Source organism: Miscanthus floridulus, chromosome 5 (assembly GCF_019320115.1).
Source record: "Miscanthus floridulus cultivar M001 chromosome 5, ASM1932011v1, whole genome shotgun sequence".
NCBI lineage: Eukaryota > Viridiplantae > Streptophyta > Magnoliopsida > Poales > Poaceae > Miscanthus > Miscanthus floridulus.
Window position 1 is genome coordinate 112,079,725 of NC_089584.1, and position 17,216 is coordinate 112,096,940.

General features: G+C 41.4%; 2 protein-coding genes across 2 annotated transcripts; one reads left to right on the forward strand and one right to left on the reverse strand.

Moving 5' to 3' along the window:
• The first annotated feature begins 673 nt into the window (after window positions 1-673).
• Window positions 674-13,483, forward strand: LOC136450490 (DExH-box ATP-dependent RNA helicase DExH6-like). Its single transcript, XM_066450942.1, is given in 18 exon segments — window positions 674-1,012; window positions 1,974-1,986; window positions 1,988-2,038; window positions 2,203-2,381; window positions 2,384-2,511; window positions 2,604-2,678; window positions 3,459-3,503; window positions 4,043-4,133; window positions 4,220-4,278; window positions 5,711-5,872; window positions 6,712-6,764; window positions 6,857-6,890; window positions 8,259-8,348; window positions 8,427-9,378; window positions 9,381-9,424; window positions 9,559-10,117; window positions 11,060-11,559; window positions 12,533-13,483. Coding segments are annotated over 18 exon segments (3,501 nt in total). The 5' UTR covers window positions 674-879; the 3' UTR covers window positions 12,866-13,483.
• On the reverse strand, window positions 13,077-15,957 carry LOC136455128 (uncharacterized). The gene is made up of 4 exons (XM_066455277.1): window positions 15,879-15,957; window positions 15,224-15,301; window positions 14,990-15,141; window positions 13,077-13,133 (listed from the first exon to the last, which is right to left on the reverse strand). Exons 1-4 carry the CDS (start codon window positions 15,955-15,957, stop codon window positions 13,077-13,079), a joined length of 366 nt encoding a protein of 121 aa, XP_066311374.1.
• Between the last annotated feature and the right edge of the window lie 1,259 nt (window positions 15,958-17,216).

Sequence of the window (17,216 nt, forward strand, 5' to 3'; positions counted from 1 at the left end):
TCAAGATGATTCTTTTGTAATGCCCAGCCATCAGGATGTTTCTTTTGTCTATTTGAACTTGTGATCTTAAATTGGCTGGATGAGTTTCCTTTGTCTTTGTGAACCTATAATCTTAAATTGGCTGGATGATTGTAGTGAACATGTACTCTTTAAATTGCTTGTATGGTTGTATTGACTTGAACCTATTTACTAAAATGTATGGATGACTATTGTCAGTGAACCTGTACTCTTAAATTATATTAATGTTATTTTTTCTATCTTGAAATTTGATTATAATTTGTACTTTGTTTACATTAATTTTTATCAAATATATGTTACATGTGTGTAGCTGTTTTTTCTTTGACAACACACATGTGTGTAGCTGTTGGGGGTCTGTACTGACAGAGGAGTTGGAGAGGGCCTGTATGGAGAGAGCACAAGCACGCACAGGCCAAGAGCCGGATCTTCTCCCAGACTTCTTTTGTGTAGAGAGGGGCATAAAGGTCTTTTTTCGTGTCCCAAACAGTACCCAAGATTTATTGAAATTAAGAAAGAAGAGGAGAAGAGAAGAATCTCTCTTATTGAAACAATTTACGTGCGCAGAGTTAAATATTGAAAGGCTTACGAATTCGATGTCAAATGATAAGAGGCTTGCGAATTCAGGGTTAAATAATGAAATTTCTCCTACCCGTTCGTCCAATCTCGCTGCGGTACCCGCTCGCCGTCTCGCCTCGCTCTAGGTTTTCCTTCGGCGCACTGCAACAGCGCAGCGTCAACAGAGCGACCGCCGCCGAGGCGCGACACCGCCAGTCCATCCAAACCGCGCTCGCCGCATCGAAGGGGGCCTCCCAACCGCTGAGCCCGCCTCTAGACGACGACGACGAGCACGAGGACGAGCGGATGGGGAGGAAGGGGCGGAAGGGGAAGGGCGCGGCGGCCGGGGGAGCCGCCGGGGGGAGCGGCGGCATGAGGGAGACGACGTTGGTGCGCGTCTCAAAGGCGCTCGAGGACTTCCGCGCCTCCAACGCCGAGGGTTCGCACCATTCGCTTCCCTTTACTTTGGCTCCTGTTTTAGAACTTTGGAGCGGCGGATTGGGAGCGTTCGAGCGAGTGTAGCAGTAGCGTGGATGCGCCGCTCAGCGGACTTCGCGCCTGGGGGCTAGAGTTGGAGCTAATCTCTTGCTGTTCTTTTTCCAACTCCATTATAATAGGGCAATTTTCGTCCTGTGATCCTGTCGTCCTTAGTTATTAGTGCATTTGTATTACAACCTGCTTTGTGGTTTGCTGCTGTTTCTCATTCACATTGTGTTTTTATCAACATGTCGTTCACATTTGCAGTTACATATAATTTGCACCTTGGCTCTCTGACGCTAATATAAATTCATGTTCAGGCAAAGTTTGAATGTTTTCTTAGGTTTGACATGTGCTAAGTGGTGCATTCAGTATTTGTAATGTAGCTTTCCGGTCATACCTTTCGGAATTGCCCAATCTAGGTTACAGAATGTTATCATCTACCCAGTACCCACAAACTGAAAACTGTTTCCCATTGGGTTGCATCTTGCAATTTTAGACAAGATTGTTGTGATATAGCTGTACGCCTTGTAGATAACATAGTAAAATTGCCATGCAAAAGTCTTTGCATGTTTTCATGGCTGTGTATTTGTGGGAGCACCAGCACATTGAGCACAAGCACTGACCCAAATAATTGTTTGTTTTAATATAATTTAATGATGATAGAATTATAGTTAAGTGTAAAAATGTTGGTATAGTAGTAATAATCTCTTCTTATTTTGATGGCATTCTTTTCTCATATATTGGTTGGCCCTACTTAAGTTTAAGCACAGCAACCCCCCCCCCCCCCCCCCCCCCACCCACCCACACACACACACCACCCCACCCCATCTATTATGTAATGCATTGGGACTATTGCTCTCTTTCTTTGGAGTTATGTTGTGAGCTGAATAAAGTGGCACCTAGACTATTTTACCTTGCAGTGTACACATTTGAACATGATACATGTGATGTGTAGGAAAATGGGCATGCTATCCAAAAGTTCTGGGTGAGTAAGATAGCTAGATTCATGAAGCAAAATTGTTTCAGCAAAGAGTTGTAAGGAATCTATGGTTATGCTTGGTGCATCTTTGGGTGGCGCCATCCTAATGCTATCTTTGCATTACAAAAGTTGCTTGGTATATGTCTATTCTGAGTTCTATTTGACTTCAGGAATGGGGCAAAGCGACGCCTTTCTGTTTATAAAAGAAAACAGAAGCGGGGGCCTGAAATGGAAGAAGGCCCTAGCTACCTTGGGTTTTCTGAAGAGGCAAGGCATGTTTTGCAGGATTTATTTATGCATTACCCTCCTGGTGATGCTGATTTAAATGGGGATTTTGACCGGAATTCTAGTATAAGGCTGCAAACATCAAATGGAAAACAGATAGTGCGTTTTGCAGGCCAGAAATGAGTAAACTTGATATAACGAAGAAAGTCGAGATGCTTGCCTCTAAAGTAAATGGATCCGACCAGTTGAGAAAGGTCTTACATTCTGGCTAGATAATATTATCTTCCTCTCTTTGCTTAGTTGCTGCTTCTTATTAGTTTATAGCTAAAGGTTTACTTGTGAACAGATCATGGAAGACATAACAAAACTTCCTATTTCATCCTTCAAGGACGTCATCACTTCAAATTTGGAAAATCACCAGGTATTGTTTTTAGCTCCAAAGGTTTCTCACATTTGCTAGACCACATCTTCAACTCTTGTGGTGCACTGGCGCTGTTTTTTCTCAAATGTGCAGGAGAGCTGGGTTTTTTTTTTTTCATTGAAGAAGCATAGCATAATACAACAATTCCCAACCTGCATCTAAAAAAAGAAGGGAAAAACTTGGTTTCCATTGTGAGTTTTAGAACATGCACACCACATATAAACTAGAGAAATAACCAAACTGAGCCCAGGATTGGAGATTTAAAACTACTGAGCTTGTAAGCAGCGGCGGACCCAGAAAATATTTCAAGGGGGGCTGAACAACACTGTTGTTCGATCTTAAGTCTCAGCCCCCCCTACACCATAGAACTTTGCCTAAAAATTCATGGGGGCTCCACAGGGGGTTCCACTGCTGCGATATGGGTAGGGGGGCTTGAGCCCCCCCGCCCCACCGCTGTGTCCTCCCCTGCTTGTAAGCTCCGGTGGTCCTATGCTCCGGCACCATAGGCCCCCCCCCCCACATCAGCCACCTGTTGGAACCACCAAATGTGCATCCGGATTCTCCGCATTAAAAGTGAAGTTGTTAGCAGGGTGGATGATGGCTGCTGCTTCTTCCTCCTCCCTCGCCTCTTCTCTCTTCACCTTCTCTCCTCACTTCCTCCCCCCCCCCCCCCCCCCCCCCCCCCCCCTCATGGCCTGTATTCAGCAAAGCGATTCACTTTCCTTGTCTTTGTTGTTTCTTCCTTCATGCATTATTTACATTTCCTGTATTTCTTACTAGGTGGTTCTTATTTCTGGACAAACAGGCTGCGGTAAAACCACCCAGGTGCCAATTCTTTCAGCTAATCTCATATTCCTGCATTAAATTCAGTTTTTTTTGGTTATATTGTTTACTATCTATTCTGTTTATTTTTTCTTTTGTTTTTCTATATGAGCTATTGCTATCCTTGTTTTCATATCAATAAGATGCGCTATGTGTGCTTGAGCCAATATCAGTTGATGATGTATCTTATGTATAAAAACTAGAAAGTTCCTTTAGCTATCTCTGCGTGCATGGGATGTTATACAAGAAACAGTCTCTAGGTCCTTTCTGTCCATGTATCTTGTCAGAGGCTGGAATTTTGTGTTTTCTTGATTTCCTTAGATTTCTGTGCTTGATATTACACTTGGTTTTTGTTATTTACAACAATCAATAATATCATCTGTATTCAATCAGACTGATTCCACAAAAGTTTGATCAATTTCTCGTGGTGTCTGTAGACTTATATGTGAACTGAATTGCTTTGGTGATGATTTGGTGTGGGTATGGGTGGGAGTGATATTTTTGTTTATTTAGCTTACTAACCATGTTTTTCTTATATATAGGTGCCTCAATACATCTTGGATCATATGTGGGGCAAGGGTGAATCATGTAAGATCATATGCACTCAACCACGTCGGATATCAGCTATTTCAGGTTTGTGTGACCATTGTGGCAGATTGCTTTTCAGTTTTTATCTTCTTGTTGCTTGTAAGTTATGATTTGGTCTATGCGCTATCCAGTTGCCGAGCGAATTTCTGCTGAAAGAGGAGAGGCTGTTGGTGACACCGTTGGATATAAGGTATTAACAAATTGTTATATCTTTCTATGATATATTTCTTGGTAGGTCTCTTTTTAGGGCAATGTTAAGGTTGCTGTGAAATGTCAAAAGAGGAATGACCATTCGTAGATAGAAGTGCTTCCAGCCTTCCAGGGTCATCTGTTTTTAAATAAAAGGAAGTATATCTTTTTGTATACCAAGGAATGTTATGTGGTGGGCTTTGGATAAACATAAAGTCCCAACGAAGTACATCGGGCTCATTAAGGACATGTACAACAATGTTGTGACTAGTGTTTGAACAAGTGATGGAGACACGGATGACTTCCCGATTAGGATAGGACTACATAAGGGTCAGCTTTGAGCCCTTATCTGTTTGCCTTAGTGATGGATGAGGTCACAAGGGACATACAAGGGGACATCCCTTGGTGTATGCTTCTCGCGGACGATGTAGTGCTAGTTGATGAAAGCCGGACAGGAGTGAATCAGAAACTAGAGTTATGGCGGGAGACTTTGGAGTCCAAAGGTTTTAGACTCAGTAGGACTAAAACTGAGTATATGAGATGTGACTTCGGCACTACTACTCGGGAGGAGGAAGATATTAGTTTGGAAGGTCAAGTAGTATGAATGATACCTTTCAATATTTAGGATCAATGCTACAAAGAGACGGGGATATTGATGAAGATGTTAGCCATAGAATCAAAGCATGGTGGATGAAGTGGCGCCAAGCATCTGGTGTTCTATGTGACAAATGGGTACCACAGAAGCTAAAAGGTAAGTTTTATAGGATGGCGATTAGACCTGCTATGTTGTATGGTGCAGAATGTTGGCCTACGAAAAGACGACATGTTCAACAAATAAGTGTCGCGGAAATGCGTATGTTGCGTTGGATTTGCAGTCATACAAGAAGGGATCGAGTTCGGAACGATGATATACGTGATAGATTAGGGGTAGCACCAATTGAAGAAAAGCTTGTCCAACACCGGTTGAGATGGTTTGGACATGTCCAACGGAGGCCTCCAGAGGCACCGGTGCGTAGTGGAATTGTAAGCCAGGATAGTAACGTGAAGAGAGGCAGAGGAAGACCGAAGTTGACTTGGGTAGAGGCAATAAAAGGAGACTTGAAAGGATGTAATATACCCAAAGACTTAGCCTTAGATAGGAGTGCTTGGAAAACAGTTATTCACGTGCCTGAAACTTGATTGCTTCTGTTGGGTTTCAACTCTAGCCTATCCCAACTTGTTTGGGACTTAAAGGCTTTGTTGTTGTTGTTGTATATCTTTTTGTATGTAGACATTTTTCTTCTTTTGACAGCTTGTCATGTTGTTTGGGATTTCCCTTTTTTACATATACTTTACCTTTCTTGAATGTATGTTTCCTGCATCTATTGTGCTCATAACTGTGTCCGATATGCCATTTTTTTCTTGTCTTACGCTATTCTTTGTTCTCAATGTAGATACGTTTGGAGTCAAAAGGAGGGAAGAATTCATCAGTCTTGTTCTGCACAAATGGCGTTCTTTTGAGATTACTGATAGGAAGAGGAACTAACACTTCGAAAGCACGAAATCGGAAACGCTCATTAGATGATGCAATTTTGGGAATAACACACATCATTGTGGTAATGCTTTATATTTAAATTTTCACTCTGCGTACATGTTATCACGTATAATTTGTACTCCCTTCTAACTATATATCGTTTTGCAAAGCATTCTATCAGCTTCTAAGCTGTACTGATATAGACAGAAGTATTTTGATTTTCACATCAAAATGATAATAACATTGCTTTCGTATGATTATTGATTACATTTTTTTGAAGAGTATATAATTGGAAAAGCAATGGTGAGCTATGCATTCAAAGACTGTTAATGTCCTGTATGGACTAGTTTTGTAGAGATGATGTGGCTGTTTTTGGAATCAAATGTATTCCTTGTAACATTTACCGACGGTGGTACTGAGTAGTTTGATAGGTCCCATAAGTGATATTTTTAACATCAATGCTTTTGTGACTTCTGATCAGATTTTCTTCTAACATTAACGCTTTTATGACTTTTGATCAGGTTTACTGTTTTTATTTTGATGCACTCTTAACATCCACACATATGATTATGAATGTTTGGCCACTTTGTTAAATTGGTTGCAATTTCTTCTTAAGTTAACCTCAAATCATTTTATGATGGGAATAAAAGTTTATGCTTCTCAATCGAGCTTACGATGTGATGAATTTGGCCATGATAGCCTTTTCTGAAATATTACTTATTTCACACCATTTCAAATCTCATCCTTGTGAATCTTGTTGATCATTGGGTTTAGAACCTGATGTTTTGCGCACAATGCAGGGGCAAAACAACAATAGAGCCTGTTGTTATAAACACCATTGTTGTAATGTTGGGTTGTGTATTATTCATTATTCTATAATATAAATGGTATGAGCTAATTATAATTATTTACTGTCTCCAGGATGAAATCCATGAAAGGGATAGGTTTTCTGATTTCATGCTGACTATTCTAAGGTATCACAATAAAACTGTTTTTGTACACTAGCTAGTTACTAAAAGTGCACATAGGAACATAATAATACTTTTCACGAAACAATTTTATGCAGAGACTTGTTGCCGGTGTATCCTCATCTTCGTTTGGTGAGTAGAACCTTCCTTTGTAGTTCAGTTCTTGTTTTTCAGCCATTTTAGCAGAACATAAAAGATGTTTCAAACATGTTGTAAATGCAATCATCAGGCTGCGTAAGGTTTTGTAGACCGGGGGTTCCTGGTTTGGTAGATTGATGTTACAGCATCGCTAATTCATCACATTAAAACATTGTTACACTAGTTGTAGTCTTAATACATGGTTTGTTAAGAGTTCAGCTCGAAAGCCAGAGCCGAGGTAAGCCCTGGACACACTCTCCAAGAACACACACAAACACTACATTTATGGCTTTTCTGTTTTTTTACTCTTGTAGTATGGTGCTGCTGGAGTGCTATGCAGCTTTTTTTAGTTTTTTCCTCTATTTATACACAGCTGTCATAAACAGCCTAATGTACCCTCCGCCCCTAAAGCAAAGTCATTCTAGTTTGTTATAAGTCAAATTTTCCTAAGTTTGATGAAGTTTATAGAGAAGAGTATCAACATTTATTACCCCAAATAGGCATACTACAAAAAATATACTTAATGATGATGAATCTAATGCTACTTAGTTGCTACAACAACAACAACAAAGCCTTTAAGTCCCAAACAAGTTGGGGTAGGCTAGAGTTGAAACCTAGCGGAAACAAAGGTTCAGGCACGTGCTGTTTTCCAAGCACTCCTATCTAAGGCTAAGTCTTTGGGTATATTCCATCCTTTCAAGTCTCCTTTTATTGCCTTTACCCAAGTCAACTTCGGTCTTCCTTTGCCTCTCTTCACGTTACTATCCTGGCTTAGGATTCCACTATGCACCGGTGCCTCTGGAGGTCTCCGTTGAACATGTCCAAACCATCTCAACCGGTGTTGGACAAGCTTTTCTTCAATTGGTGCTACCCCTAATCTATCACGTATATCGTCGTTCCGAACTCGATCCCTTCTTGTATGACCACAAATCCAACGCAACATACGCATTTCCGCGACACTTATCTGTTGAACATGTCGTCTTTTTTATCCTTTTTTATATAAACTTGATCAAACTTAAGATCATTTGACTTAGGAGTTAGGACAAAATATAATGAGTTCCTTTTAGGGGAGGGAATACATTTGAGGCTTGGATAATCTCCTAATTGATGCAGTCAATGCCTTCTATGATCTTCCCGTTATTTTCGTTGACAACCTGAAATCTAGTTATCACTAATAGAAATGAACCTAGTCCTTAGCTGAACCTGAACACACACACATATAAACACATACAGATGCATGCACTAGTTTTTTTTTTTTTTTTTTTTTTGCTATCACAACTCCTTCTAGTTAACCAGATGACTTACCATGTTTAAATCCGAGTATATTTCCAACACAAAAGCATTGACTAGTGTATTTAACAGGTACTCATGAGTGCAACAATTGATGCTGAGCGTTTTTCGCAATATTTCAATGGATGTTCGGTCATTCAAGTCCCTGGTTTTACCTATCCTGTTAGTAAACCCTCTCAGATTTGAATACATTAAACGATCGGAAATCATTGTTGGAAGTTATAACTTCTTTTTACCCAGGTCAAAACTTTCTATTTGGAGGATGTGCTTTCTATTCTACAGTCTGCGGGTGGTAATCATCTTAATACTACCAGTGATAAAAAAGAGAGCAATGTTTTAACTGATGATTTCAAAAGCTCAATGAATGATTCAATTAACCTGGCTTTGGTCAATGATGAATTTGATCCTCTCCTTGAGCTTATTTCTGCAGAGCAGAACACAGAAGTCTACAATTACCATCATTCAGAGACTGGTGTAACACCTTTAATTGTTTTTGCTGCGAAGGGTCAGCTTGGGGATGTCTGTATGCTTTTATCTTTTGGTGTGGATTGTTCAGCACAGGATCATGATGGAAAATCCGCATTAGATTGGGCACAACAAGAGAATCAACAAGAGGTCTGTGAAGTAATCAAGAAACGTATGGAGTGTAGTTCAGAAAAATCAACTGAAGATAATGGGCTGCTTAGTAAGTACTTGGCAACTATTAACCCAGAGCACATTGATACTCTGCTAATTGAACGGTTGCTTGGAAAAATTTGCGTGGATTCCAATGAAGGAGCCATCTTGGTATTTCTTCCTGGCTGGGAGGATATCAATCAAACACGTGAAAGGTTATTTGCTTCTCCATTCTTTCGGGATTCATCAAGATTTCTTGTGTTGTCTCTTCATTCTATGATCCCGTCTTCGGAGCAGAAAAAGGTTTTCAAACGTCCACCAGCAGGTGTTCGTAAAATTATTCTCTCAACCAATATTGCAGAGACTGCTGTGACAATTGATGATGTTGTGTTTGTCATAGATAGTGGGAGAATGAAAGAGAAAAGTTATGATCCATACAATAATGTGTCCACACTTCATGCTTCTTGGGTTTCAAAAGCCAGTGCAAGACAACGCGAAGGGCGTGCTGGCCGATGTCAGCCAGGAACTTGCTATCATCTTTACTCAAGGTTTAGAGCATCATTCTTGCCAGACTACCAATTCCTGAAATAAAAAGAATGCCCCTTGAGGAACTTTGTTTGCAGGTACGCTGCTTGTTTATATTTATTTTGTCCCTAATATTCAATGGAAAAAATGTCATGAAATATTTCATGGAACTGCGATTAAAGTACTTGTTAGTTACTCGGTGCTGTTTGTTAATCCAATTGCCATGCTGCAGGTCAAACTGCTTGATTCAAACTGCAGAATAGCAGACTTTCTGAAGAAAACCTTGGACCCTCCAATTCCAGAAACTGTAAGAAATGCTATTGCTGTGCTTCAGGATCTTGGTGCTTTAACACAAGACGAACTACTAACAGAATTAGGAGAAAAGCTGGGTTCCCTGCCAGTCCATCCATCCACCACCAAGATGCTCCTGTTTGCTATATTAATGAACTGCCTGGATCCAGCATTGACACTGGCATGTGCAGCTGATTATAGAGATCCATTTGTCCTTCCAATAGCGCCAGATGAGAGGAAAAGGGCAGCTGCAGCGAGAGTTGAGCTTGCTTCATTGTATGGTGGGTTCAGCGACCAACTTGCTGTTGTGGCAGCATTTGACTGCTGGAGGCGTGCCAAAGATAGAGGCCAAGAATCTCAATTTTGTGCAAAGTACTTTGTCTCTTCAAACATCATGTATGTGCTATCAAACATGAGGAAACAACTTCAGAATGAACTGTCTCAAAGAGGGTTTGTCCCTGCAGATGCATCTGCCTGCAGCTTAAATTCTAAAGATCCAGGTACTCAGGTCTCTATGAAAATGCAAGTCTGGAAAAGTTGTATGCTCTTGGATTCCTTTAATATGTTCCTATTTTTGTATGTGAACTATGTACATGTTAGTTTTGTGAAACACCAAGTATTTAGTGGCTCATTTTGCTAGATCTCTAGGTAATTCTTTCTGGTGCCTATATGTGGGAGTTATACTTTACATGCTCACAGTGCCTAAAGTATAAGTGTGCGTGTGTGATGGTTCACGTCACATTTAAAGGAGTACTTAAGTTTACAACACATTGTTCAACACTTAGTCTTAACACCATGATACACTCATAGTCTAGCGGAAGTCTTTTAAAATTACATAAAGTTGATACATGTCCACGGGTGTGCCACTTCCATAGACCTACACCTCACAGGCAGTCATCTACCACTCCCAGTCTGTAGAGGAGTGTGCGTGCGTGTGTGTGGGTATGCGAAATTAGTATATTGAGATTATTAGATATGGCAAGTTCTCTTCAGCCATCGAAAGATGGGTATTTTAGTTAATTAACTAGCTAAAAGTTACTTGCATATGCCGATCAGAGAAGGGCGGGCCTGGTGCAAGCGGTAGAGTCTTACCGCCTGTGACCGGAAGGTCCCGGGTTCGAGTCGCGGTCTCCTCGCATTGCACAGGCGAGGGTAAGGCTTGCCACTGACACCCTTCCCCAGACCCCGCACAGAGCGGGAGCTCTCTGCACTTGGTACGCCCATATGCCGATCAGACTTTCCAGCTGCTTTTATTTTCTCTATTTCTGTTATTTCTTTAATTTAAACATCCTGTAACTTTATTTGGTAATAAAAAATGTTTTACGCTTTTGAAGGGTGCTAGACCATCTTGTAACCAAAGCTTTGTCGAACTTATTTCTCAAATTTTACTTTGTGTCTTATAATTTGATTTGTTTAAGTGTACTTACCTGCAACTCTATTAGGTATCATGCGTGCTGTTCTTATGGCTGGTGCTTACCCAATGGTAGGGAAATTGCTCCCTCCTCGCAAAAATGCTAGAAAAGCAGTTGTGGAAACAGCAAGTGGTGCCAAGGTTCGTCTGCACCCACACTCCTGCAACTTTAACCTATCTTTCAATAAATCTTCTGGGAAGCCACTGCTGATATACGATGAGATCACTCGAGGTGATGGTGGAATGTATATAAAAAATTCTTCAGTTGTTGGGTCATATCCTTTGCTTCTAATAGCTACAGAAATGGTTGTTGCTCCACCTGATGATGATAGTGATGAAGAGGAGGAAGATTCCAGTGAGGATGAAGCTGAGGAAAGCACTTTGGTACAGCACAAAGAAGAGATCATGTCTTCACCTGATAGCACTGTTTCAGTTGTTGTTGATCGGTGGCTCCGGTTTGACGCTACGGCTCTGGATGTTGCTCAAATATACTGCTTAAGAGAACATCTAGCATCTGCTATTCTTTTCAAAGTAAGATGATATTACCTTGGCTGCTGCATTCTTTTAATTTAATTGTGCATGTAGCTTTTCTCTGTTGTGCGCCCTATCTTTTCTCCTATGTTTCTGAAAGATGCCACTATGACCTGTCGGGCGCACCAGCAAATGGCCATGCAAATTTATTCTGCATAAGCAATTTCTTATAATTGATATATGCACGAGAAAAATAGTACTGATGAATCTTCAATATGCTACTCCCTCCAATCTCAGATGAGTGATGTTTTGGAGCTGTCTAAAGTCAACCACTTCGAACTTAGACTACATTTTTTACAATATGTTTATAAAACATGAGAAATGTTATACTTCTGTGATATTTCCTCTGTTCAAAATTATAGGTCCTTGTCTTTTCTGGATACATAGTTTTTACTATGTATGCGTATATTTATGTACATAGCTTTTTGCTATGTATGTAGAAAAAGCCAAAATGACCTAGTTTTGGACTCGAGGAGTACTAGTTTTCAAGACAAACCTGCTCTTATCACTTACCAAACTTTCAAACTCAATGAGTAAAAGGTAATTCATGGTCAGAGTGTGGAATATTGATTTCGTACAACCCTAAAAAAAGGAAAAAAAGAACGTACCCAGTGCAGAGAGCTCCCGCTCTGTGCGGGGTCTGGGGAAGGGTGTCAGTGGCAAGCCTTACCCTCGCTTGTGCAATGTGAGGAGACTACGACTTGAACCCGGAACCTTCCGGTCACAGGCGGTAAAACTCTACTGCTTACACCAGGCCCGCCCTTCTGATTTCGTACAACCCTGAACATAACTTATTTGTGACTGGAGGGAGTATTTTTTTTTTACACAGTTACTCCTAGCTGGTTTTGTTTGGGATAATGGACCTGGACGATCCTCTCTATTACGCATGATTCTCGATCCCTTCAAACTGTTGAGCTATGACTTCTCTTACTTTTGCGTTTGTTTCTTTTCTGATAAAATGTGTTTTCTACAGGTGAAACATCCGCAAGATGTTCTACCGCCTGCGTTTGGAGCGTCAATGTATGCCATTGCATGCATCCTTTCATATGATGGCTTGCCTGCTATGGTTCCACCGAATGATCTTTCAGCAAATGGAGGTTCAGGCCAGAATTTAGCAGAAGCTAGCAGATTCTCTCAGGGAAGAAGAGCGGATTATATTCCACCTAGTGGGTTTCTGATGTCCTTATTAGCTGATAAGACCCATCCAGGAGGTTCTTCAGCGCATTCTCGGCCATCCTGGGCTCCTGTTGGCAGGTTTGATCGATCTCAGCGTCCTTTCAAAAGGCAGCGCGACGCTGCACGGTGAGCTGGGCTTAAAGGCAGCCTTTTGCATGCCCTTTTGGATATGCTTTATCAACAGTGTCTGAACGACGAAAAGGGCGTGCTATAGAAAGTTTTCTGTATTCCGTTGTAGAAATGAAAGGAAAGAATTATAGCACATCAACGGATTCCTCTGTCGAAGAGCTCAGAGATCACCGGTTTTGTAGGTATGAGCTTGAGTGTTCTGTTTACTCAGCTCAGGCGAGCACATCTGCATCATAGACCGCAGAGGCGCCTGTAATCTTCGGGATGGACTTCAGATGTCAAAAGAAAAATGGAAAAGAAAAGCGAAGACCTGTTACTTGCTCAAATAATGAGCCCCATAATTGGCGGCATTGCTGGATAGTAGATGAGCTTTGTGCTGTAGCGCCATAGACAGTGGGGAAGTAGTGGCCTCGTTTGGCTGGTGAAGTTTCTGCCTGAAACTGGCTGGAGCTGAAACTCGATACAGTGCTCACACCAGCCAACAGCACCAGAATCAGTCGGCTGAATCAGCAAGCAACTGCATTAAAAAAAATGACCCCACATCCTCATTAAATGCATTTTGAATTCAAATTCAAACACCTCCATTCGAAGGCTGTTTGTGCTACTTATCAATAAAACAGCTCAGTACAACAGCTTTCAGATACAAGCTGAAACAAAAACAATTTCCTAAACATGCATCTAGCTGATGTGGCTCATAATTTCACCCAAACTGCATCAGCTCTGGAACAACAGCTTTATGTATAGTGTACTAACAACATATTTTCTAAACATGCATCAAGCTAATCAGAAATTCCTCAAGCTGATCAGCTCTGAAACGACAACAGATTTCAGATACCAAGCTGAAACAAAAGGAATTTCTAAACATGCATCAAGCTGACTGAGCTTCAACTTGTTCAATCGCAGCAGCAAGAAATGAACCCACCAACTTTCCTCTAGACAAAAACAAGAAGCGAAGACAAAAACAAGAAGCGAAGGAAATGACCGACATAAGATTAATTTAGTACACTATTTGCAGCTACAGTTGAAGTTAACAATTGTTAGGGTTTTATAATGGTTAAAGAGAACTCAAACCAACATATTTCTACTCTGCAGTACTTCTTAAAGACACAAAAAGGCACTCGGTGTAGTCATCCTACGGGGAAGTTACCACTCATCAGTTAACAAATTTGAATCTTTTGTCATATCAATCAGTTTGTTTAAAATGTGAAGAAATAAAAATGAAGCCTGCATTGCAGATTACTAATGTGACTGGTTGCTGAAACTAAAATAGATTAACTGACATCAAACAAAATTAGGAGGACCACAATGCCAATGCCTCAACTTGATATATCATGGAACCTACGCTACCTTGTCTATCCTGATTCATGCAACCATGTTACATAAGAGGTGCGCTCCTGTGCTAAAGCAAAGTAAAATACAGCTAAGAATGGTGCATGGTGCGGTGCATGTAAATTCCATTAGTTTTATTTAGACAATAACAAGCAATGTCCAACCAAATCTCATGTCTGTGGATGCCCAACTAGTATAGATATTGACCAATCTTATGTGTCGACAACAGAGCAGACATGTAAATGTTGGTAATGCTAAAAAAACTGCACATGGTTTAAGTGTGTTAGTGTGCATCATGACTTATCGATCCAGTTGTCATATTACAAACAAGACTAAGGAAGCATAGATATTGGACAACGATTTTTTTTAGTAATACCTCAAGCAAATTTTTAGAAATGGCCCTGTTGCACCATGTAGGCAGTTACTTCACCTGCATGTGAACATATCCTCATTAGACCCATACTAGGCAGCCAGGCTGAAAAATGCATGACTTATGTTATAACATCCACAAAACAAAATTGTTTCACTTACGTTGTCTTCCCAAGGAGTGGCAGTCCATATGTTATCCACTCGCGGATATGTTCCATGTCATTAGGATCTCCCAATGTCATAGCTGTCAGGGCCAAGGTCTAGCGGCTGCTTGATCCGCACTTGTTGATGCTAACCCTCCAGCTCATGCACGTAGTTGTGCAGTCCACAAAGAGCAATAATTATCTAGGTTTGCTTGGTCCCCTGATAGTGAGGTATGCCTTTCAACATGTGCCACTTTGCTTTCGCTGCCCCAATGTCCTCTGACATTTCGCAGCTTGGAATGATGCCGGTTGAACACCTCCTGCGCATCTGTTGCCCCCCTTGTCTGGAACTTCTTCACCCAATACCTCTTATTTGGATACGGCGTTAGATACCCGGGGCGAAGTGTGTAACCGGAGTCCACTAAGTAATAGCGGTCTACATAAATTCACAGCAACTGAACAGTTAGCATTCAATTAGCTACAGCCTTACACAACCAAATTATCTAAGTTCAACTAACCTGACGGTGGATGTGGGAAAGAGGCACCGGCCTCTGCCTTTCTTTTGACCCGCATATCATGTGCAGAACCCTCTGTCCCTGCCCCAATATATGTGAACCTCATGTCGAAGTCACAGTCCGCAATCACATTTTGGGTTGTCCTTCCTTTTCAATTAATGTGGTTATCACGGACTCCTTGATCAATTATGACATCTATGTGAGTGCCATCCATGGCACCTATGCATCCATCAAAAAAACAGCGAGTACTCCACCAATTCAGCGGGCACTATTGAATAACTAGTGTCCCTAGGCCTAATTATGTCATTTGCAAATCCAGTCATCGCAGCTAGAACATGGGAAAATATCTTGCTACATGTCCCCAGCCCCCTCCTAAATCTCTCGTGCATTTGTCTCTGGCATTGATTTGTACCACATGCCCATAGAAACATGGCTAAAGCTTCAATTGATTCAAGCTCCCTACTGCCTTTTAGCCCATAGCTATCACGTAGTATGCTATGCAACATAACCAAATTTTCAGGCCGCATTCGGCAGTTTTCATGGCACCTACCAGTATCTGACAATAGGTTCTCTACCCACTGTCTTCCAGTAGGCTCAGACACTAGGACATAAGGGTTACCTTGTGTTGGTACCTACAACATGTCCACAGTTGCAATGCCTGCAGCCATATCTACAGTAACCACATCGTTGAAGCTCATCTCACTTGAATTCTGTCTTTCCTCGTCGCTGTTGTCCATGCCCCTAAACGCTGCCAAGCAAAAGTATAAACCATCGTTGGTAAGCACATTGCAACATAGAACTATAACTGCATATGAGATGTTATCAAACTCAACATCCCAGCTGCTGAACTGTATTGCACTAAAACTAGAAAAAGGCATACACACCTTCAAGCTTGTCGATCACTGATGACCTCTGCAATCAGTCCCTGATGTACCTACAACAAAAGTACCCCATTATGACGTGTTAAAACATAGAACACTTTAAAGCATCTGTTAACAATGAAATAATTTATAGTTTCAATAACCAAGTCATGACTGGCAGCTCAAACAAATACATTGCATCACACAACTGATAACAAGTTCTGGAAAAAAATATGACACATGGTTTTTGGGCAAAGGCCCCGTTACAAGACATGAAACCTCAACACAACTAGGACAACAATGAATGTAAAGGATAAAAGACGACACTCAAATGCCACCGTTGCTTCACACCAAACTCAACATCTCAGCTGCTGAACTACTTATTGTTCTTGTTCATTTGATATGTCAGCCACGCCATACGTTCTTCGGATGTCAGTAGATTCTTGAACACCCACCGGGGCACTGAGTTATTGAACAAATCCATTGCCAAGAACATTCTGAAGTGGTTGGCACACCGTCATCTCGTAAAAGTTGCATAACTTCGTCTACCTCCACCTGTTCATGGGTCCGCTCTCTATCCCTTGATGCGCTCCTTGTAGCAATGCTCTCAGACAACCGGGTAATGTACTCCCCCAAATTTCAATTCTTCTTCTTCTCTGGGTTGTTGACAACATGATCCCTGTTGTCCCTCTTTGAACCAGACTGGTAGCTGGATGGGCCGCCTAAGTCTAGCCGACGCAAGGTAGCAGGAGGTGTTGACTCTCGAATACCACCAGCGGACACGAAGCAGCCCGTGTTCCGGTTGCGGTCCCCAAACAGTGCCTCCAATTGGTCCAGGAAGGGAGGTTGCCTACCATGGAGGACCTCAGGCTGACTACCATCCTAAAAAAACAAGAGGAGCACATAATGTTAAACAATGCAACCTATGTAATCGGAACTGTTAACAAGATAACATACCGAGTTCATGGGCTGGGAACCTTCTTGAGTTTCCCAGTACTCAGTGCCAGCATCAATGGTGCCCGTACGTGGGTTCCTCCCAAGCCCAATGGCTGTCAGCCCATCTTTCCATGTCTGATAGGCTTTTTTAGGTATCCTAGCTTATTGTTGCATTGTCTCTTATCAAACTAGAGGAAATA

Bases quoted from the DNA above. Each gene is read 5' to 3' on its own strand.
- LOC136455128 (XM_066455277.1), bottom strand. From the start codon at position 15,957: ATGGACAACAGCGACGAGGAAAGACAGAATTCAAGTGAGATGAGCTTC. The intron at 15,302-15,878 runs GCATTGCAACTG...ATATTGGGGCAG, and splicing joins TACTGTAGATATGGCTGCAG to GGACAGAGGGTTCTGCACAT. The intron at 15,142-15,223 runs GTTAGTTGAACT...GAATTTATGTAG, and splicing joins TTTCCCACATCCACCGTCAG to ACCGCTATTACTTAGTGGAC.